We start from the raw sequence: 23,826 nt of genomic DNA on the forward strand, positions 1-23,826 counted from the left end.
CCTCCTGCAGAATGCGCATGCGTGCGCATGCGCTCTTACCATATGTATGCTATTCTGACATGTATGGCTATCTGACAGAACACCGGCATGCCATGATGTTCAGAATATAGGTTTTATGGTATCTGGTGGTGTCAATATTGCCAGCCAGTAAAATAAGCTCAGGGAAATATAGCTCCATTTTGTAGCAATTCAAGAGCTATCCAGCTTTTATCGGTTTGGAAGAACACTTTTTATTTATTTATTTATTTATTTATTTATTTATTTATTTATTTATTTATTTATTTATTTATTTATTTATTTATTTATTTATTTATTTATTTACTTTAATGTCACCAGACGGGCTCAGTAAATAAGCTTTTTTTTTTCTTTCCCGTAAATAAGTTAGTGAGTAAATTTCCTCAACCAGACGGATAGGTCACGTGATTCCCGCAGACTCGGGGCGGGTCTCTCCGATATAGTTCACTTCCTGCTTCTTCTCTTCGCTCTCGCCTGGTCAGCTGCTTCATTCCTCTGTCCGACGATAGACACAATGTCACATCAAACGGGCATTCAAGGTAGGGGATATTTCTAATTTCAGTGCCTCACTTTTGCCTGCTCCGCTGTGTGAATTTGAAGCTGAGCTTTAAGCGCCCGGTGCAGTTTGTTGCAATCAGAAGCTAGCGTCAAGTTAGCTGATCTGTCCCTGCTAGTTAGCCTAGCTAGCTCCAGTGATTTGTGCGACCAGCTGTGCCGCTCTGGACTTTAGGAGGACTTATTTCCGAGCGTTTTGCCTCTCTATAGCCGACCCAATGCATTTTCTTCTCAGAGTATTTCTTGACGCCGCTTTAAGGTAATTCTACATACATTTTTTTTTATCATCACACTGAAACCCTGTGAGGTTAGTTTAGGCTCTGAATCAATGGACGACGCCTTCATCTAAAGTCACTGCCGGGCTGGCACCTGTCAAGGTTCCAGTTATTATCTGAATTGCACGGACATTATGCAGTGTTGATGGAAATCTTTCAGATTGGGCGTGACCTCCTGCTACACAAGATGCCTACGCAGGTAATTTGCTTAGTCTGCATTCACAAATTTATCCACATGGAAGGAAAACGTGTTGTAGACAAGGCGAAGGGGAATATTGCACTTTTTACTGTTTTTATGAACAGCAACTGGCTTATAGAAACGCTCTGATTTATCCAAAGCGGAGCTTATCTCCGTCCCAACTATGCTCTGTTAGGGGAAACCGATTATCTAACCCGCAGATCGCAATAATATCTGACTCATTCGATAAAGGCATTGATAAAGTACCTGTTGGTGTGTGTAGCAGGAAACGGACATTTGTCTGCCAAACAGACTTGTATCAACAAAAGAGTTAGTGAACCTCTAGGTGAACCTGTGTTTCTGCATTAGTTATGCTGTTTGAATAATAATAAAAACAATATCGCCTGGATATTTTCAGTTAGTTATTGAGAAGCTAGTTTAAAAGTAACCCGTTGACCTCTGTGCTCGGAAAAAGGTCAAAGGTGTAAGACTTACAGAAGGCATGAACTTCTGGCACAGTACGACCACAATTATACCACAATTTCAGGGGATTGGCACAAAATTAAACTTTGTACGACACGATCTACTTACTTAAACGGAAAAGTAATAATTAAAGCTAGTACCTCTAAGGTTTTTTATGTTGTCTGATAATATTCATTATTTTAATACAGAGGACTTTAGCAAAACTATAGAATCACCTGCTAAGCCTTGTATTTTTCAAGTAAATGGGCTTATTGTGTAAAATATTACTGCTCTTAGGGCAACAGAAGTATAACAAACTGAAAGAAGCAGGAAATATCTCCTTCAGTGAAATTGACCTTTCACTGAAGGAGTGTAGCAGCAACACGGAACTTGAATTACTCCGTCTCGACAGTTGAATTTAGCCTTTAATTTAATTTTATTTTTTTTTTATGCTCAACCATGATCATCACAATTACCTCAGTCACCGTGAAAACTAAAACGTATACAAATATTAGAAAACAAAACATAAACTTATAATACAAACAACAAAACAAAGCGTACCTCGCTGCGTTCACTGGGGAACACCAAGTGTTGATTTCTTTGTGCCAAACACATCTTGACAGTTCAAGTCATTCATTGGCTCAATGTTTCTACTAGCTTTTATAGGGCCTGCCCTCATTGGCTATGGCAGCCTGTGAGGTACATATAACCCCCCAAAACATTACAAGGTGCAAATACCATTAAACAAAACAAAATATAAACCACCACCAACAGTGCTAATCAAAACAAACGTCCATAAACAATCGGAAACATTCTTAATTTAGAAAATTCCCTTTGCATAATTTACTTTTAAATAGTCTACAAATTTAAATAATTTAGACAGTTTATTTTAAAACGCTCACTATCCATTACACAAGGCAAAAATGAACATGAGAAATTTGTGGCAGTTGTTTAATCGAAGTTAAAATCAGTAAAAAGAGTACTATAGAAAGTTTTTGCAAGTTTTTTTTGTGTAGGTTTTAAAACAGTGGTGTGCTTTGCTACTGTTAGCTGAACGATGCCTGGTTTTCATTTATTGAGCTCCAACATAGATTTGTGTATGAGCGCTCATTCATGGTGGCAAACTGGTGAAACACAGAGACGGGCCTTCGTGCCCAATGCACAGACTAAAATGAACAGACATGAGTTTGGTGGCAAACTTTAATGCGCTTTAATTGGACCAATCAGTCATTTGTCTTTTGTTTACCTGATGGCTCGAATCCGACTTTGAAAACCAGAAACCAGACTAGACCGTCCCCTTCAGCACAGTTTAGCTCTTTTCTAGACAATATCTTTTCCATCTTTTTCCAAGCGGGGAACGACGTGAAGGAAATCTTTGCCAGTGCCAGGAGCGGAGACCAGTATCGAGTCTTGAAGATCGTCATCGAGGATGGTAAGATGAGACCTTCGTGTTTGTTTACAACCTTTTTGTGCCAAGGCTGAATTCACCTCTCTGCCCAAAGGTTGTGTGTGCGAAAGAAATCTCTGCAGTGCTTACATTTCGGCCTGCACATGCCTGTCTTCCAGAGCAGCTGACACTGGGCGGCACCAGGAAAGCATCCAAGAAGTGGGATCAGGAATACGATTCCTTAGTGCTGCCGCTTCTGGAGGATGCCGTGCCATGCTATATTTTGTACCGTCTGGACTCCACTAACAACCAAGGCTACGAATGGATCCTCCTCTCCTGGTCACCAGACCACTCTACTGTAAGACAGCCGCGCCTGCTGCCCTTAATGACTAGCTTTCCATTCTGCGCAGCATTTGTTGTGCTCTGCTCTGGGTATAAGATGGGTGGAGTTGACCGCATCAAAGCAGCCAGCCTGCGTGTGATTTCATACCTTCTTCGTCTTAAAATCCAAATCTGGCTTGATCGTGGTGTTTTTCTAAATAACAGGCTACTTTGCCCCTTTTTTTTTTGTTTTTTTTGTTTTTTTTTTAAGTGGCTCTTTCAGTTTTTAGGTTAATGTATACAGTCCAGTGAGTTTTTGGCAACTGACTAAAGCATAATAAACCTGATTTTGTTTCATTTAGACATCACACGGGAACATTATGTTTCCACAGCTGTGGAAAGGAACGTTATGCAGCCTGAAGATGCAAGGTGCAAATGTGTCTGTAGCTCTTTGAGCACAAAGTGAAACGGTTCTGAAACGCCCATCTGGAGTCACAAAGCTGAGCTCTACATTCTTATCCCCGAGCGCAAAGTGTCAGGTTGAGGCTTGCCTAGAAGTTGCTTAATCTTTTCACAACCTGCATGTGCATGAATGCTGCTGATTTGACTGACCTGGAATCATTTGTTTTCACTTTGGGTATATCCATCAGGTCAACCACATGCATAGAGCTTAATCCCATTATTCTGATGACAGAGAAATTTGCCTGTGTAGTTCAAAACTTTTGGCCATTGTTTTTAGTGGCGTCTTCATGAGTGCCTGCCTTTTTATTTATTTTTTTTCACTGCTGGAACTGAAGTAGTAAACCATTTTATAAGGCTTCAAGCAGGACAGGAATGTTGATTAATAAAACTATTCATGAATGACTTTACTGTCTCAAAACAGAAGTGGAAATTTTAGCAATTAGTGCAGTGCCTGTTTGGTTTTTTAAGGGTGTGTCCAGATTCTTGAAGTAAAGCTTACTCAGCTAAACCTGATGTTTGGAATAAATTGCACTGAATGGATCACTGAGTTAATCAGTGTTTAACATTTAAGAATCTTAATTTTAAGAGGTCTTGCTACATTTACCACGGGTCTTCATTTAAATTTTTTTTTCTTGTACTTTTGGCTATGTATTGTATAATGTTTTATTGTAATTATTTGCTTTATTAATATTAAGAAGCTTTCATTTGCTATAGCTCTCTCTGAGTAATTTAGGCATTAGTCTATGCTGTGATAAAAGTACAGACTAAGTGTTCACCTGAGACTGGCTTCTTTGTAGTTTGTGCAAATTAAACTGTAGTTGTTATGCTAATGTTGTTTATTAGTTATTAAGGCAGCAAACCTAAATTGGTAGTAGTTCTTACATTTAAACTTTTACAGTTTTGAAAGGTCTTTAAAAAACTTAGAATGCTCATCATAAAGAAACCGATGGAAATATTTAATCTATTCAAGTTTAGATAAGCTGAGCTGCACTCCTCAGTAATTCTAAAACAAGCTGTTCCAGGGTAATTTTATCCTGCAAAATGAACAGTTACAGAGAAGTGAACATTACACACACACACACACATATGCAGTAATAATGCTGCGGTCCCTTCAGACTTGAAAATGCAAGAAGGTTGCTTTTATTTTCCAGGTGTGGATAAAAGAAAACGCTTTTATGTTTCCAGACATTCTAAGTAATACCATTTTTTTTTTTAAAGGTTGAACATTCAAATAGAAATTAATTGAGTGCTGTGTTTTTTTTTTTATTATTTTGATCTAAAATCCGTCCTTTATTTTTGATCAGTCAGATCGGTTTGTGTTTAACATTTTAGCCGCCAGTATTGTGAATTTTAAGAGATGCGCCAATCGATTGGTCAGAGATCCTAAGCTGCCACGTTTCCCTTGATTGGCAGGTTGATGCTGAATTTGTTTTTGTCTTTTCATAAAATGTGCCATTTCATGTTTGATCTAAACAATGATGGGAGTGGAATCCACAAATGTTGATTTGTGGATTCCCTCCCATCACTGTTTAGATTGTGTGTTCCATGTAGCTTTTAGCAATCAATACACTTTTTCTTTGCTGTTTTATAGCCCTAAGAAAAAACGGTAATTGATCAGATAAAAAAAAACAAAAACAAACTAAAATTAGTTTTGGGTAGAAAAATCCTGATCTGACCCCAACTTTTCATAATAATAAAAACATTTAATGCTTTTATTTTTCCAGGTGCGACACAAAATGTTATATGCTGCTACCAGGGCGACACTGAAGAAAGAGTTTGGAGGAGGGCACATTAAGGATGACATTTTTGGTACCACAAAGGTTTGTCTTTGAGCCACACATGAAGTTGTTGTTATTTTCTTCTTATTATTATTTTTTAAATCTGTAAATGCTGATTTGTTTGCAGGAGGATTTGAACTTCAGTGGTTACAAGAAATATCTGACCTCACAGGCGGCTCCTTTGCCCCTCACTGCTGCAGAAGAGGAACTGAGACAGATCAAACTCAATGAGGTAAACACCAGAATGACAGTTTCACACTGTGAACACACAGAATCTTTCCCAGTATTTTTGTTCTTAATCCTAGTGCACTTAAAATGAGACAAAACTGATTTTTCAGCAAGATACAGGAGCTTTTTTAAAGTCAATTATTCCTTACAGTATTGTGTGTTTTCCTGGGATAAAGTTCCATTTTTTTTTTTTAGGCCTCTGTGTGTTTTTCTAAAACCTTGCATTCAGGAACATGGCTCCTCTTATTAACCTTTTAGCAATGTTTTTATTAATGTTGCACAAAGAAGTAGCTCGTCTAATGAGCTCAGCTGATGTGCAGTTCCACCAGGTATTTGCTAATTTCTGCTGGCTAGTCTGAAGGAGCTGAGTGAGGAAGTCTCAGGGAGGGGTGGTCAGTGAGGTGGAAACTCTGAAACGCAGCTCCGAGGATTTAACAAACTATTGACTTTAAAACAAGCTCTTATATGTAGCTGAAAAGGCACTTATTTCCAGTGTACTAAGATATTTGCACTAGAAACTACACCAAAAACACTTGGTGAGATTTAGTGATTTTTCTTTCTTTTTTTTTTTTGTTTGTTTTTACAAAGCATCTGCTGGACAGCACTTGCATGTAAGGAAATAATGCAGTGCTCTTGTCCAGACTAGTAGGTGTAGTTTAATCTGTTTTTTTTTAAGTCTAAAAGGAAACGCCACTCACTGTATAATCTTCACACTCTAGGCTTCAGCAGTTGAAAACAACTGCGTAGCTCAGCCTGCAGCAGTGCTCCTCTTCCGAATCACGTCTGCTGTGTGATGTGAAACCCCCTTTCACCCCACCCCCCACCCCCCACCCGAGCCAGAATCTGGGTGGGTAAAAGTATCAGTGAAGGCCAGCGATGCAGGCCTTTCGATCACACAAGGTCAGCAGCATTGCAAGTGTGCAGATGCTGGCCTGGCAGTATCAAACATGCTGATGGGCTAGAACAGCAGGATGTTGGCAGAGATCACTCTCATTAAGGCTTTTACAGCTTACACCCTTGTCTATATATATATATATATAAAAAAGTGCAGGTACCCAGTAATGGGGCTTGTTTTGCCGAATCCAACAACAACAACAAAAAAAAGCGGCTGAAGAAGATTTCGTTGAAATCTAAATCTGACCACAAGTATGCAAATGTCCAAGCTTTGCAGTGGAGAGTGGTTTCACTCTGGGGAACAAGTGAGCTCTGTCGTGCTTTGCCTTTTGTTGTGATAAGAAAGATGAATGCGGTAATGTGATACTGCTGATGTATTTAAACCTTCACTGCGTCTACAGGGGGAAGTTTAGGTCAAGTTTTAGACTTCTTTACTGAGTTAACAGCATTTCCTAATTGCTGCTCTCCCAGCCTGGCACATAAACAACAACTCTCTTCGTTACCATATATGGAACTGTTTTTAGTGGCGTAGCGTCTCTTCAGAGCACTGTCAATTAAAAACTGCAACACAAATGGGAAGTGAGGCTTTTCTGCTGGTCCCAGCTCCCAGCTGTTGAAGGAAGATGAGAAGTCATTAGTCTGTGCTATCCAGATGCCAAAGCTTTAAAAATATTTATCGTTTGCCCTGATGTTTCACCAGGCAGATGGGTAAAGAAACGCGCAGTCCTGTTTGGAATGTGAAGTAGCTCCATTTGTGCTCAGTCATGTCTGCGAGGCTTTCCAATTTAGAGGAACAGACCTCTAAAAATAGACGCAATCCATCAGCGTAATCCTTTCTGCATTTTTAAGTTCTCTGTTTGATTTGCTAAAAGCGCCTTGTCACTTCCAATACAGACTCCTCATCTATTATCAGAGTGCCTCAGCTTTTAAGCAGGATGGTTCACTGGTTTACTTTGTGTTTTTTTTTTTTTTTAAACTTGTACACATAACAACCCATCTAATGAAATTTGTTCAATTTTTAAAGTGTTTGTTGTACAATGATTTAGAAGTTGAGGTGAAGCCTAATAATCGGCAGCTCTTCCCGTTTGGCTGCGTTGTGTTCAGGTCCAGACGGACATCAGCGTGGACACCAAGCAGCAGACTCTGCAGGGAGTGGCCTTCCCCATTCACAAAGATGCTGCTGACGCACTGGCACATTTTAAGGAAAAGAGACTCAACTATGTGCAACTGGTGAGTTGCTAACGGAAAACATTGCCCTGCTAAAGTGGTCGTGCCTGGCTGTCACGATAACGAATATTGCAGGACGATAAATTATCCCAGTAATTATTACGATAAACGATAATATTGTTTTGAGACCATTTTCAAGTATTGATAGCGGTATAATAATGCAAGTTTATTTATTTATTTATTTATTTTTCTCTCAGACAAATAAATTTTGCAAACAACACTTTTACCACTGGAACTGGAAGATATTTTAAATATCAAAAAACAACCAAAACTGTAAATAAAATGGACTGTGAGGTCTGTGGGAATAAAGTTACCCTTCAAAAAAAAGTGAATCATAAGAATAAAAATTCTCCTTCTAATTTTAATTTATCTTGTGATTAACTGGTTGCTTATTGCTGCATGCTTAGCAACAGACTCTCTGAGCTTTGACTAGGTTACTCCAACCTTAATCTGAGCCATTTATTATATCATTTAATTCCACAATAGCTTGGGGTTTTGATTATTTTCTTCCCTCATCCTGCTTTAAACTATTCAACAGCTTTATCCCTGACCTGTCTGTTCCTGGAGCTCTGTGAAGCAGTTTCTCTGTTTTTCCCCCACTCACAGTCTCTTACAAACCTCAGAGGTTGTATTTATCATCTTCCTTTCACTTTACAATTATTGCTTTTTTTTTTTTTTTTGGTTCTGGCCTGTCAGGAAAAACCCTCAAAAATACTTAAGATAAGAAGATAAGAGTCCAATGGTGAAGAACATTTCTGCAAGGCACATGAAGTGTATTTCAACAGTGAACTTGCTTCTTAAATACCTCTCACTTTTGTTACATTATAAACAGAATGAAGCGTTGCTGGTCAGGAGTTGTTTTTGCTCTTTTTTATAAACACAATGAGTCAGTCTTTTTTTTTATGTGTGTCTGTGTTTTAAAAAAAAGCCTTTGTTTCATTGCTCATTAAAATTCAGTGTACCCAAGGCTCTGATTAGATCAGTCCAAAGTACAAAGGAATAATTGAAGCCTGTTATTCTGTGATCTTCAGAGGCAAACGGTTAGGTTTTAGATTTTTCTTTTTGATTTTATTCCATTAAAACAATTCTCCTGACCATAACTTAGTTAAGCATTTCACTCCCAAGAAAAGGTTTTATAAGTGGTCTTTAATTGACATTCCTTAGGTTTTAAAATCCAGTTTAATTGGTTCGCTCTGTAGGGAGAACAAACGTAAAGCTACGTGAACAAGCTGTGAGAACTTTCCACCTTGAGTCTGTTTAAAAGTTTTCTTTCATTTTTGACCCACCACAGTTGGTGTGTGAACCTAGCCCAGGGCAAGCACCTTTTTGTGCTCAAACATGTAACCAAACACACACACACACACACACACACACACACACACACACACACTAGGCCCCCCAGATGCTCCTGCAAAACATTTAATTTAACTTAGCATTCAGGAATAAACTGACCGGGCATGTAAATAAGCAGTAGAAAACCAGTATGAATGCAAATTACATCTGGTCATGTTTTGTGTGGGTGTGTGTGTGTGTTCAGACCACCCAGACAGAAAAGCAGGTTACAGATGTTAATTCTCTCAATGTCAAAAGTTGTGTGATGAAAAGAGGAAGAGCACGATGAGGAAATGGACTGTAGACAACAAGAAGATAACGTCCTTTTTTGTTTTTTTACTAGTAACCTTGACAACAGAGCTCCTGTTTAGGAAATTGTGTTTGCTCATATTTGTTTTGCATAGAATCTTTTACCCTTTGAGAAATTATTATTCCCCCTTAACAAGTTGCACATGTGGAAGGAGAATCCACTTAGGAGTTCTGTTCATTAAAAAACACTTTTTGGTGGAGGCAGTAAGATCGCCTGCGATGGGTTAATATTAGAGAGATGTCAAAATGAGATTCTGATGTCGGCGAATCCTTTCGCCATCACAACCAAACTGGTCAACATCCGCTTCAACCAGCTTCACCTCAGTCCTGCTTTTCTTTTGGTTACTGTCGCTTTTTCTTACGCCAACTATAACCCCCTTTACATTCCTCTGTCAACAGAAAATAGATGCTGAAAAGGAAATGATTCGCTTGTGCAGCACTGAGCCAACCGAGTTGAAAGACCTGCCAAAGCGAGTCCCCAAAGATTCTCCACGTTACCACTTCTTCCTGTACAAACATTCCCATGAAGGCGACTACTTGGAGTCTACAGGTGCGCTGCTCTTTACACGTTGTCGTTGTATTTAGGGTAGCGCTTTATTTGACGGGTTGTGAATCAGACTGTCATGACTCCGTCGTAAACATTTCATAACAACCTGTCATGAACATGAGCAAGTCTTCATGAACGTTTCTGACTGTTGTCATAAAGTGTCATTTGGTAAATCATGACACTTTTAACACAAAGTTGACATTATTCAAAATGTCTTTGTTATGACAACTTGACATTAACCAAGAAATTATGATCTGACAAAAATTTGCTCTTGAAGTATTTCTGATTAAACTTTAGCTTTAATAACATAAAGCTACATAATTTTTAAAGTGAAACTCATGTTCATGACAGGGTTGTTATGTCATGTTATTACAGAGTCATGACAGTCTTATTCACAACCCGTCAAATAAAGTGTTACCGTATTTAGTTTAGTATCCTTTTGGCCCTAACGTCCTTTTTCTCTTTCGCAGTCTTCATTTATTCTATGCCAGGGTACAAGTGTAGCATCCGAGAGAGGATGCTGTATTCCAGCTGCAAAAATAACCTGATTGACATGGTGGAAACCAAACTGCAGATTGAGATCGAGAAAAAGGTGAGAGATGAAGACGTCACGATTCACACTTGAGCTAATCTGTGTTTGATTCGGAGGTCCTACACATTATTAAGAGTTTTCTATAAATTAAAATTTCCAGCCGTCTCTTTTCTTTTAGCTTATTTATAAAGAGCAAAAGTATGACTTTATGGCAGACGGCGCTACAGTGGATAAACTAGACGAGATGCCAGATGAATAATAGATGGGATGGATGAATATGCTGAAAGATTTTATTTATTTAGGCAGTAGAGCAGAGAAATGGTTCTGGAAATAAAACTATTTTTCTATGCTTCTATTCTTGCCCAAACTTATCCAGACCTGGAAAATGATTTGACCAAATCCCAGATGTTTTTCAGACTATGTAGAAAACCTGAAAGTGGTTGGATTAGAGTAAGAGACGAAGTCTGTCTCAATAATACATTGGTATCATAAATACAATGTAAATAAATGATTGTTTTCCATTTTAAAAAATTGATCCTTCATTAGTGAAATAAATATGAAAACTATATTAATATAGATTTATATCTATATTTATAAGTTGGATATTTTTAAATTAACCAATGTAATCGGTGTAGCTGATTAAATCATTTGAAACATAAATTTACTTTTAATAATTCAGTTCAACATGTAATACTGGAGTATTACATGTTGATTGATCAGAAGGATCCGACTTATTCAAGCATTCATTTGAATAATTATGGCTTTCAGCTAAAAAAAGAATAAATAAATTCACTGCCTCTGAAAATGAGCCATTTCCATGAAAATTAGTTGAAACAAAAACTTGAAACAAATCAGCATGAGAGCTAAGTTACTCCTTTGTTGGATTCTGAACAGCTTGAAATGGCAACTCCACCTTATTTATAGACCGATACTGACTTGCCAGGTATTTTTAGATAATTTTGAAAATTTTTTTTCCCTTTCACAGTTGGAAATTGAAGACGGGACCGAACTAACAGGCGAGTTCCTGTACGCTGAGGTGCATCCCAAGCAGCATGCCTATAAGGAGCGTTTTGCCAAGCCCAAAGGCCCAGCCGGTAAGAGGGGAGGTCGCCGAATCACCCGGCCACCCGGCGAGGGAGAGGAGGAGGATTAAAACACACCTCAGTATCACCTCCACCCCCCACACACCCTACATCCCCCACCCCATACGTGTTCCACAGTGGAACATCCCTGTGATGGGCGACGAAAAAATTGTATTTGATGTTTTTTGTTGTTGTTGTTGTTAATGTGTTTGTTTTTTTCTTTTCCCAACAACCTCAATTGTTTCCTCACCATGTTACCCAACTATGCACGCCGAGGAGAACTGAGCAATGACGCCCTTCAGACGTTCCGTTTGTAGCTTGCCAAATGGAAACGCGCATCTTAACACACTCACAAGCAGCTTAACTATAACTCAAGGGGGCCCAAATAAAGGTTGTGGTATTTTCTTCATTGTGAGCTCTGACACTTAACGGAAAAAAAAAAAACAACAAAAAAAAAACCTTCCAAGTACGACTAATGTGAACTCACGCCAATATAGAAAGAAATGCTCTTTTTTTTTTTTTTTTTTATTCTTTTGAGTTCATATTCTAATTCCTAAATACCATTCCTCAAGTCTGTGTCAAGATTTGTTTTGTATTTTTGTGTGCGTTCGTCTCCTACCGTTTGCACAATGAGGTGCTCCAAAGCTGAAAAGATCCGAATTATTCCCACGTTGTCGACTCCATTCGTTTCAACAGTGCATTTTTATAAAGACAAAATTTCTTCTTTTTGATATAACTGTGGTTTACATGGGGGGAGGAAAAAAAAAAAAAAAAGGAAATCATCTGCTGAGAAACTTATTTTTCTATGCAAGTGCTGTAAATGTACATATTGTAGCTGTGTGATGCTCTATGATTAAGAAGCGGTCTGTTTTTGGTGATTGTCGGTGTGGATTTCAGTGGAAAGACCGGGCTTCCAGAAATATTCCACCTATCTTATACATCTCGCATTTCACCGAGAGGAAGCGAATAAGAACCTGGTTCCCACAGAGGAAGGAATGCCAAGCTCTGATCGGATAGAAAAGGGAATTCTACCTTGACGGAAACATTGCCTCATCCACTGGTCTACTGATTAATATTTGGCAAACTACTTAGTTCACCTCATGTGAAGGGGGAAAAAAAAAACCCTTTATATTCATTGTCATTAGAGAAAACGAATAATGTTTGTTCTTCTTTGTTTTCTTACAAATCTTTCTTTTAAAGATGAAAAATAAAATATTTAAATCAGACAATTTTGGTTCTTATTTTTTTAATTTCTTCAAAAATAAAACAACTTTAAAAAAAAAAATTATTAAAATATGTGCTCACACTTTTCTTCTAACTCATGTCCTCCAAGTATCTTTAAAAAGTCATGGATGTGACGCTGTGGACGGGAGGGATCTCCAGTAGCAGTCAGTCTTGGAACGAATCTGGCGATGCCTCTGACTGGAGCTGTTGACATGCTAATGGCTAAATATCTGCATAGCAGGACTGATATGTCCCGTTGGTGCTCCTCTTCAAATTTTTGGGACTATAAATACAGAAGGGAAAGATGTTTTAATGCTTAATCTCTTTCTTGCAAGTCAATAAGGAACTTTCTAAAGTCAAAAAGCAGAAAACTTGTCAGTCTTTACTTTGGAACAGAGGTAATGTGAGCCTCTTGTTTCCCTCCGTACCTACGATTCCAGAGAGATGCTTTTGATGACGCTGTGAATCTCTGAAACAACCTGCAGATAAAAAGAAAACAGAATTTTACTTTAAAAAGCTGCGAACGGCTAAAGCAGCAGAAATGTTTTCCATGTTATAGTCCAAGCAAAGCATATTCATAGTTATATTCAAAGCCTTACAAATGTATTCAGACCTCTCTTTCCACATTTTGTCACACTGTAGTCATGACCTTTATTGTAGTTTGATAGGATAAGTGTGATAACACATAAGAATGAAATGATAGTTTTCAAAATTCAAAACAAAAATCTGAAAATTGTGAATTGGATTCGTAGTGATCCCCTTTCACTCTGATATTCCTAAAGAAAATCCAGAGGAGCCAAATGCCTACCAAATTAGTAAACCAAGTCCCACTGCTTAACTTATTCTCTGCCTGTCTTTGGAGGAGATGTAGAGATCCGTTGCTCTTCATCTCATGGAAAGAGTCTGTAAAAGTCTGAGTACTGCAGTCGGGGTTCCTGAAGAATGATACCCCTAAACGTACAGCGAGAGCGACAACGGAATGGTTTCAGGTCAAAAACAACATGACCACAGGGGAACACGGCGTTGGGAGCATCATGCTTCAGGGAAGTGCTTTGTGCAAGGTAGAAACTGAAACGTTCAGAGGAAGGCAGACTCAAGGACAGCACTGTAAACCACCGGACCTTATAAGAAATACATACTTTTAAGCATGCTACTAGTTTGATGGCATCAGCAGGAAAGGAGAGTGGGTGATTTTTAGTCCTTTGCTGAGGTAGATGAGATCGGTGGATAACATCGGCCTCACGTGTAAGTATCGGCCGGTCTCCCAAAAGTAAGGAAACTGGCGCCCATAAATGGGTGCACCCCTACTGACCGTACCTGTTTGATGAATGGCCGCCTGTTTTTTCTGTCGTCCAAGCAGTTGGAAGCCAAGCAGTAGATGCTCTCCACCTGGCTCAGCTCCCAGTCTGTCATCTTCCTGTCCAAAAACTGCTCCAGGGTCAGATCTTCGTCTTCATCGTCGATGTCGTCCCTGATATCCATCTAAGACGGGGCAGAAGGGAAAGGCGGACTGAGGTTTCTATTTTATGAACAAGCTGATAGCAGCTTGTTTCCCGCTGAAGTAAAAGCCTCGTGCGCAGCTTACTAGGAACTGGGGCTCCTTGTTTTCATCAGCTGGCGGGCGCCCAGACAATATTTCCAACAGCACCTGTAGACAGCGGAGCCTTGAGGTTAATTACACGGCTCTGGGCAACAGGTGACCTCTACTTCCTCTCCATCTGCCCCACATCTGCAATCAGAACAGCCCCACTCCCACAGCTGTTCAAATAATAGTAATAAAAAAAGATAGTGAACAATACAGCCACCGGCAGAATGAAAAAGGAGGAACCTCTCCAGCAGGAAACTCCATTTTACTCCTGCTGTACATCCACTTTAAATTGAATTGCATTCACTAACCTGGGAAAGCTGCTCATGCACAGAAACAACCCGCCTTGTAGGCATTTTTTTCATTCCAAACCCGGTCCCTGATGTACCAGTGGACCGGGTTTACTAATTAAGCCCTGCGTATGAACATGTGCAGAGAGAATCTGTAAATGTCATAATAAGAAAGGGGGAAAAGGTAATTTCAGGAAGATGCAAGGAAAAACACAACAAGAGCACCGGCAGAGCACCACCATGAACCGAAATAAGAGTGAGTCGCAACTTTTCTTTGGACTACAAAAGTGTGCACTCTCAGTTCTTTGCTTTCAGGGCATGAAAAGATGACCTAATCTTTACCAGGCTTCGAAATGATTCAGATCTAACAAGAATGTCTGGACACACAACAAACACAGATGTAGTTAATAGTCAATAGTAATCTGTTAGGTTTGTAGATTATTTCTCCCACAATCCATTGGGGCTGAGCTTCAGACTTTGATTGGGAAACTGTAACACCGTGACAGTTTTTGCCTTTTCAGTAACTCTGTTATGGATTTGCTGCTGTGTTCGGTGTCGTTGTCTTGCCGCTGTTGGACTGATGGCCTCAAGTTTGACTCAGGAACTCTGTGCCAGACAGAGGAGTTCATGAAACTCTCAATCAACTGCGCCACCTGACAAATACATCTCAGAAATGTTTTGCATGCCATTTTAATGCACGCCATTAATGTGAGTAAACATCACCACTAAATACTGAGCATGTGGAAAGAATCTGGACTTGATTATTCAAGCTAAACTACAGATCTTTGAAGTTTCCAAAAAAAATAAAATAAATAAAATAGAGCTTAGCTTGCCATCTAAACTAGCCTGTAGTTTGCCAACTCAACAACCTTCGGTCAAGCTTAAAAGTAAAAGGTAAAACGAAGTCGTATTTACTCCGTGCATGTGTGTGTGTCTGTGTGTGTCCGAAGCGTACCACTCCGAAGCTGAACACGTCAGATTTTGGGGTGATCTGTCCCCTCAGGGCCTCAGGGGCCATGTACGCACGGGTCCCCACGACCCTCTCCGTCATCATCGTCGTAGACGTGTGCTTGGCCGACGCTCTGGTCAGCCCGAAGTCGGAGATTTTCGCCACAAAGTTCTCATCCAGCAGGATGTTTGCACTAAGAGGGTAAAACAAATAGGAGTCACAACGAGCAAAAAAAAAAAAAACATCTTTGCTTTTCCTGAAGTTGTAGATAGACAGTCCAGATTTGTGACGTTTATTGTTGTAGAGTTGGGAGAACGATGCAGCGGATTGGTAAAGTACTGATGCTATTGGACGTTTTTTGAACTTTGTCAGAACCATGAGCTATAACGTGATCCACCAGGATTTTATGCGACAGACCACAACAACGTACTGCATAACTGTGGAGCGGGAAGAAGGTAACAGTATTACATTTTACAAATCTTCCATGATAGTATCGTATGCAATCAGAACAAATATCACTGAAGTTTGTGTTTGTCATTTGATGAGATGAGTAAAAGTTCACGGGGCAAATAGTTTAAAGCACTGAAGATCTTCAGTCTCAGAATTCGAAGATTGTTCAACTATTATTATATATATATATATATATGTATATATATATATATATATATATATATATATATATATATATATATATATATATATATATATATATATATATATATATATATATATATATAAAGAAAACAGCCATTAGAAGAGATGAATATTACACAAGGACTCCGGTTGTCACACCTTTTAACATCTCTGTGTACATGACGGTTGCTATGGAGGTACTCCAAACCTCTAGCGGTCCCTTCTGCGATCAAGCACCTCTGTCGCCAGGAAAGAGGAGGACTACTGTCCTATGTGAACAAAAACAGAAACTAAATCCTGTGCATGGAGGCCAGATCAGCTTTTCTGTATGTGTTGAGCGGCAAACGTTTTTTTTTTACCAAGCAAGCGAGTCGATCCAGCAAAGATCCATTGGCCATGAAGGCGTACACTATACACATTTGCTGCTCGTCGCATGAGAATCCAACCATGTCAACCAAGTTCTCGTGTTTCAACCTGTTAGGAAAACATTTTTATCGAAACAGAACTTTCTTACCTTGATTTAGGAGAATAGAAAGCATCACATTTTACGCCGACGGACACAAACTCACACTTTCAGAGTCTGGATCTCTTGGTTAAACTGATCTTGCAGCTTGTCCAGAGGCATGTCATCCATCTAAAAGGGACGTCGTAGGTTCAGCGTGTGAAACAGTGTGTCCTCTTCTACGTAGAGACTCTGACTTACCGGGTTTAGTTTTTTCACCGCCACAGGTCTGTTGCTCAGGAAGCCTTTGTACACAGTGCCGAAGCCGCCCTCTCCGAGTCGGCTGCCACCGTTTGAGACGGACCGGTCGTCAAAGTTGCCCGTGATCTTCCTCAGCTCACTGTACATAAAACTGGAGACGCCTGACAATGGTTGCACAGCAAGCGGGTCAAAGGAGTCACTGCTGCCACCTGCTGGCCAAAAATGTACATTGTACAACGGTTTAAAGTTGAATGGCCAACGTATTGAGTGTTTTGTTTCTTTGTTACATTACATAAACTGCAAAACAAGTTTGGTTATAGTCGTGTTGCATAACCACAGACAAAATATTTAAGTGAGGAAATATTCAAAGTACTTCAATAGAAGCTCCAGATTACATCTTGCAAAAAAAGACCAGTTTAAAAACAAGACAAAATACACAAAATTAAAATTTCCATCAAGATAAGAAATGCTTTGATTTATCTTCACTTTGTGCAAGAAGATGTAAAAATGACAGAATGTTGAAAGTATTTTGTTTCTGTTATTGTATTATTTAATTGTTTTTAATTTCACTGAAATAAGCACAAAGATAACATCAAACTCCTTCAAACTGTAAATAAGTGTGATGTTTAAACCCAACCTTGATGCCACAGTGCCTTGCAAAAGTATTCACACCTATAGAGCTTACATTTTTGTATCACCACAGCAACAAACTTTAATATATTTCATTGTCACCAACACAAAAGTAGGTAGTGATTATGAAATGGAATTAAAGGAACCAGTTAAAAGACGGCGCCCCCACACCACCATACTGCCATCGCCATGTTTTACTCGGTGTTGGCGTCTTGCACGTAGACCAAAATGTTTAACCTTTGGACTCAATCTGACCTGGTCACCTTCTTGCACATGTTTGATGTGTCTCCCACATTAGCCTGTGCTAAACTGCTAATGACATTTCTTATTGTTTTCTTTCAAAAATGTTGTTTTCTTCATCTTGCTTTCCCAAAACAACAGATTTTTGCAGTTGTCAACTGATTCCTTAAATCTCTGCAGATAGTCCAGATTTACCATAGACACGTTGGGGTCTTCTCTGAAAAATACCCTTCTTTTAGGTTCACAGCTACGTGCTTGTTGGGTTGCACATGTTGAACTGAACAGTGAAACGTTCAAAGCTTCGGGTGTTGTGTTTGAAACACTGAACCCTGCTTTAAACTTGCGGATGACTCACTCCCTGCGATGTATTTCTTGGTTTTAATTATGCCTTTTGACCTCTAATATTCTCTAAAACACCTCTGAGGTTTGCACAGAACAGCTGTACAGAAATTCAAATTACTCACAGCTGGACTTTATATACTAATTGGATGATTTGCAAACGTATCTATGTACACCGGATGGAAGGTAAGGTGAAAGCAGATTTAAAAAAAATAATACATACAGTTCTTTTTAGTTTTTTTTTTAAAGTAAAAACATTTGTAAAAGACGTATCCTTCTAGTCCCTCTTTGTGAAGTTTGTCTATACCAAAAGGTAGTATAAAACAAACACACACACACACACAAAAAGAACAGAAGTTCAGAGTGAATGCAATGTGCTGGTCTTATGTGTTTACTAGTAAGTGTCTGGGAATAAAATTGAGCACACACCTGTGTGTCCTGTTTCGCTGTGCTCTCTCAGTACTTGTGTCTCCGGTGCAGGTGGAGGCTGGCTCTGCATCTCATCCAGTGGTCTGGTTGGAGGGTCTCTGTCAGGAGGTAGTTGTAAGGGCAGCAGGTGTGTCTCTGCCGAGGAATATTCTTCCCCTGTGTTCAAGAAGATAAATATGGTGCTGTGTAAATAGTCACTGTTGAATTATTATTATTATTATTATTTTGTAATTACCCAAAAAGAAAATGCTGTATGGTTTGTTACCTAATTCTGCACCAAAAGCTTTGATATAATGCAATTTACAGAAAAAAAAAAACGTAGGGATTAAGGTGAAACTTTCAAATGAATTTAAAAATGATTAAATTTACAATATGTAATAATAGTTCATTACAAGGTAGCAGGAGACTGGCAGCAGCCAACAGATTGCGGCTCTTCAAAATATCCACCAGTTCTCCCACTGTGCAGTTGGTGGTTCCCCAGTCATTCAGCAGCTCCACGGTGGGACTCTTCCCCTGCGTCACAAGACCTTCAAACCTCCTAAAAACACACAGCGACAGTGTTTTATCCTATTTTGAAAATGTAACAAACAGGAAAAGGGAGTTTACGTACCTGACGTGAAGCTGGGAGTACCTCGGCTCCCCGCTCGGCTTCCGTATGGACACAATCACATCCTTCCACCTGTCCTGAGGGTCCAGAAAGTCGGACAACTGGCGGCGTAGACCGTAACTGATGTTGCGAATGTAAGTAGCGGAAGTCACAGAACTGCTCATCCCGACAAAGAGTTTCTGGTGATGTCTGCTAATTTAGTTTTATCTGACCGTCATGTTGACAAAATCATCGACCCATGAAAGGTAAAGAAACTGCGGAGATAAAACCAGATAGGCAGCACATGAGTATTTAGCCTGACAGTGAAGGGAAATGTGCCTTTCCAACATTGAGCAACTTCCCCAAACGTAACACGACAGGGCTGGTCCACTAATAGACCCACCTATAATGCGGAAATACAAAAAAAAACTTAAAATAAATTAAAAAATAAAAACACAAGTAAAAATTAGACATAGTCTGGCTCTTTAAAAGTAATTTATAAAATAACTCCCTCCCTAAATTACTGTTTTTGTTATAGCTTGTAATTAAAGCGGAGAAGAAAGAGAATCGGATAGTGTAACGTCTTAAAGGCATAGCATTACAGTGCCCTCTGGTGGAGATTATTTGTAACATCGTTTTTTTTATGTCAAAATGCATTCAGGCAGGAAAGGGTCTAATATAGAAACTAATACGTCTAATACATCTATTTTACAACAAAAAAAAAAGAGAAAAAAATTGCATATCATCAGAGGCGAGTAAATGAGACATACACAATTGCTTTGTACAAATTTTGGCATTTTAAAGACTAAAATAAAAAATATACAAATGCATAATATGATTCCCCGAGCCACTGCAAGGATTAATGGGTTTAGAAGTTAAATGGATGGATGAAATATTATAATTGCAAAAATAAATTCAGGCAGAGGAAATATTTTCCCAAATGTAATTTCTTTCTACATTAATTGAATCCATTTCTTACTGCATTCAATGAATGGCTGTTAGAACAGAGTAAGAGTTTTACCTTTTATGGACATTTATTTAAAACTAAATTTAAAAAGAGACATTTTTAAACCCAGATTTCTAGTATTTGGAAAAACGTTTATTTCTATAGTGGAGACTTATTTTAACTGTGGCCCTTTGTAGAAAGATTTGAGTGATTTTATAGCATCATTTTCAGACTTTTAACATTTCAAAACATTTTTGCAGTCAATTAAGTTGTTTACCAGGCTCTATGACAAGAATGCTTAGATGAATGCTGAGATTCACAATTCACACCAACTGTCAAAAAGATTTTTTTTAATACCCATACGAGACCACGACACATGCTAAGATAATTAGCCTCATTTTTATATCATAAGTTTTTTATGTTTACTCTCATAACAATGCAGTGTGACGTAGATGGATGATTTGTATAACTGAAGTCCAGGCGAATGACAGTAATCATAAAAGCCTGCTGTATATTATTAAAAAGAAACATTTTTGTCATTAATGGGTTTTCTTTTCCTTTGACAATGTACGCACCTGGTTTGCTATGCAACATGCATCAAAATAGAAACTTCTCCATATTTAAGTCAACACTTACCTCCCCAGAGGTTATAACTGCTGTGAAAAAGAAGTATGGAGGGCAAAGGCAAATTATGAGACAAATCGCATGTACTAATTCAGCTCCGTGTCTCTGTATGGAATTGTATGACACGGGAAATACTCAGACGTGATGGTCTGGGAAGTGAGGGTGGGAGTGAGGACCCCTGCAGTTCAGAAACAAAGACAAAGGTGGGAGAAGTGCCAGAATGACTCAGTTCAGATGAAAGAAGCTCTGCAGGTGGAGGAAGTTAGACTGGTAACTCACATGATGTCCAGGAAAACCCCTAAGGGATTTGTTTGTTGTGTTTGGCCCACTATGTTTTTTTTTTTTTTTTGTCTCAAATTAAATCACTTGTTTTTAAGTTTTGGAATAACAAAAACAGATTTTGTACAGTAAAAATAAAAAATAATGTAATTACAATTTATCCAGCACTACAGTATATGAGACCCAGAGGGGTCTTGCCACATGGCTATAGTGGTATAAATTCAAACAAAAGAGGCTTTAAGCAATTCCATACTTCAAATTGGAGAGCAAAATAATATCGTATTATCACTTTCTTGGACATCTGTCTAGAAATATTGGTTTTATGTTAGTGTGGCCCACCCCCAAAAGGAGAAAACATTTAGCGTATATCATACGAAACAAAGATACAGTTGCTCTGATTAATTAATTAATAGTCTTGTCGTGAAGTGTAACAGTTCACCCAGGCTCGTGGGAGGTCTCCCATAGCAAGAATCCAAATAAGCAAATGAACGGGAGAACTCTGTTAGGGACAGAGAGGAGCTACGGGGGGTAATGGCACCAAATCGGGACTCAACAGAAGACCCTGTATGTCCACTGCTGGACACTGAAAGCTCACAGCGGGGAGTCTCTTCTCACACCAGAACACAGCTCATCCAAACTTTAGGAGATCAGCCGCATGTTAATAGCTTAAGGGTAATGTTTCATTTGCTTGATTGTGTTCATACTACATCTGAAGTCATAATAACTCGGATAAATGTTCACATAAGTAGGCTGTAATTTTCAATCTGACACATAGATGGCAGCCTCTAGCTGTGCATAGCTGGCCAAACCCAGTGCTGCCACATGTTTGAGCGCGCAGATCATGGTAGATGTGGATGCAACGTCTCGAGGCATCGAAGCAAAAATTCTGAACCAACTGTGTTTTTATTCAAAGTTTCAAACTGCGGTTCAGATCTTTTCCAGTAATCCTACAGCCTTTCATGCACACAACACAGGACTCAAAGCAGCCTTTACCTTTTGTTTTCTTTGGAAAGCAGAAAAAGAAAGCTGGCACCAGTCTTTTGTGGCAGTGCTCTTCTTGCGTTCTTTGCCTCTCTTTGCATACAGATGCGCGCACATTTACCAGAGTCCAAGGCAAAGCAAATTTTGCGCCAAAGATTGACTGCAAATAAACTGCAGCTTTTCTGAACGGTTTCTGGATGGGATTAAGCAATCTAAGTATCAAAGTATTGTTTTTTGTTTTTGTTTTTTTATCTGCAGATTAACCTGGCAGCATCTGTGGCATCTCACTGATACTCTGCATTAGATGAATCTGACTGTTGAATGTTTCTCTCTCTCATGCTTCCTCTGAAATCTCTGGACAAAAAAGAAAAATCCGAAAATTATTAGTTCAGCTGCATGAGAAAAAAGAGCACAACCTCTCCTGCCTTTCTCACTTCTTGCAGCCTGGTTAAATAATTGGACTCTGAATAGCTACAATCATGAAAAGCCATAATTTCCCCCAAATACATAAGCAAAACGTATGTAGATATAACCTCAAATCAATTGAACTACATTTTGAGACATGTTACATCTTGTGCAGCAGAACATTAACAAAGTTCCGGTTAGAGTAGATGTTGCATCCACCAAAGAAAAACAAAACTAGAGCACGACTTTACAGATATTAAGTAACGAGGGAGTAAGTACTGATGCTGCGCTCTGCTCAGGTTGGAGGAGAACGGAGTAACAAGGCCCTTTGACGTCTCAGTGGCGCTAAAACACAACTTGATGGACAAGGCAGCAAAAATAACAAACAAACAAACAAACAAACAAACAAACAAACAAACAAACAAACAAACAAACAAACAAACAACCCTCCAACAAAATACAGGCTGTCTAGAAGAAGAAGAATTTTAGCTGTGGTGACACAGAATAAATGATTAGTTTAGCCTTCGAGGAGTCAGGGTTCATGACTCTGACATCTTAGCTACTCTCCTTTCATTCTTACATGTGCCAAGCAAGTTTACACAGAAATGCCAAAACACTTGAGAGATATTTGCTTTGAGTTGTCTAAAGACGTGTGGAAGAATTCAACTCCAGGTGGCCAGGGACGTTAATCTGACCTTGTCTAGACATAAAACAGTTTTATTCCCCCCTCCCCCCCTTTTATGGTTTACAAAATCCTAATTTGTTTAAGATTTGCTGATCTCTCTTTTTCTTTGGGTTTCCCCTCGCATTGTCACCCGGTAAGTCTCTTGAAAACGCAGGCCTTTCGTTGGATAAACAACCCAGAGCAAAAGTGGAGTGGCGGCTCTGATTACTCACCGCGAGCTTCGTGGAAATTTCAAAGCAGGTGTGGAGTCCGGCTGAGAGTCCTTGAAGATTTTCCCCTGCTCAGGAACGAAAAGAAATCCGCCAGAGAATGTTTATTCTTTAAACTACGAAACAAAAGCTCCGTCTTATTTGTTCCTCATTTAGAAGCTGTTGATGGACAAGGTATGAGGGCTACACCCAGAGAGGAGCAAAGACTATTTACTTTTAACGCTTTCTTACGTGTGATGTAACAGTGCAAAACTGTGAGCGTCAGTATAAAGTGATACACTAATGTGAAAATTCCAAAATATGTCAGACCCCCTCTAAGAATGCATATAAATACCTACTTTCATAGTTCAAACACAAAATATAGCTTCACATGCAGGAATAGAAACATTCTTAGCGCTACTCCAGAAGCTAATATCTATTGTCTTCATTTCTGCTCTTGGGCTACAGCCAATCAGCACCCAGGAAAAATAAATTGCTCTTTTGCACTGGCTGCTTTCCGAACCCC

At 39.1% G+C, this 23,826-nt stretch overlaps 2 protein-coding genes across 5 annotated transcripts; one reads left to right on the top strand and one right to left on the bottom strand.

Moving 5' to 3' along the window:
• Positions 1-410: 410 nt before the first annotated feature.
• On the top strand, positions 411-12,810 carry LOC122835249 (twinfilin-1-like). The gene is made up of 9 exons (XM_044124130.1): positions 411-554; positions 2,837-2,917; positions 3,052-3,230; positions 5,380-5,475; positions 5,561-5,665; positions 7,660-7,785; positions 9,823-9,973; positions 10,441-10,562; positions 11,488-12,810. The coding sequence occupies exons 1-9, from the start codon at positions 530-532 to the stop codon at positions 11,653-11,655; spliced, it is 1,053 nt and encodes a 350-aa protein (XP_043980065.1). The 5' UTR covers positions 411-529; the 3' UTR covers positions 11,656-12,810.
• Positions 12,811-12,813: 3 nt separating this feature from the next.
• Positions 12,814-23,493, bottom strand: irak4 (interleukin-1 receptor-associated kinase 4). 4 transcript variants are annotated; one of them, XM_044124128.1, is made up of 13 exons: positions 23,325-23,493; positions 19,217-19,467; positions 18,999-19,144; positions 18,607-18,762; positions 16,969-17,177; positions 16,835-16,899; positions 16,625-16,739; positions 16,425-16,534; positions 15,639-15,825; positions 14,394-14,456; positions 14,126-14,290; positions 13,195-13,287; positions 12,814-13,091 (listed from the first exon to the last, which is right to left on the bottom strand). In XM_044124128.1, the coding sequence occupies exons 2-12, from the start codon at positions 19,375-19,377 to the stop codon at positions 13,237-13,239; spliced, it is 1,428 nt and encodes a 475-aa protein (XP_043980063.1). In that variant the 5' UTR covers positions 19,378-19,467; positions 23,325-23,493; the 3' UTR covers positions 12,814-13,091; positions 13,195-13,236. The 4 variants fall into 4 exon arrangements, with proteins under 4 accessions (XP_043980063.1, XP_043980064.1, XP_043980062.1 ...); XM_044124129.1 differs by lacking the exon at positions 23,325-23,493 and adding an exon at positions 20,775-20,861; XM_044124127.1 differs by lacking the exon at positions 23,325-23,493 and having other exon boundaries at positions 13,237-13,287; positions 19,217-19,568.
• Between the last annotated feature and the right edge of the window lie 333 nt (positions 23,494-23,826).

This window comes from Gambusia affinis, linkage group LG08, assembly GCF_019740435.1.
Source record: "Gambusia affinis linkage group LG08, SWU_Gaff_1.0, whole genome shotgun sequence".
Classification (NCBI taxonomy): Eukaryota; Metazoa; Chordata; class Actinopteri; order Cyprinodontiformes; family Poeciliidae; genus Gambusia; species Gambusia affinis.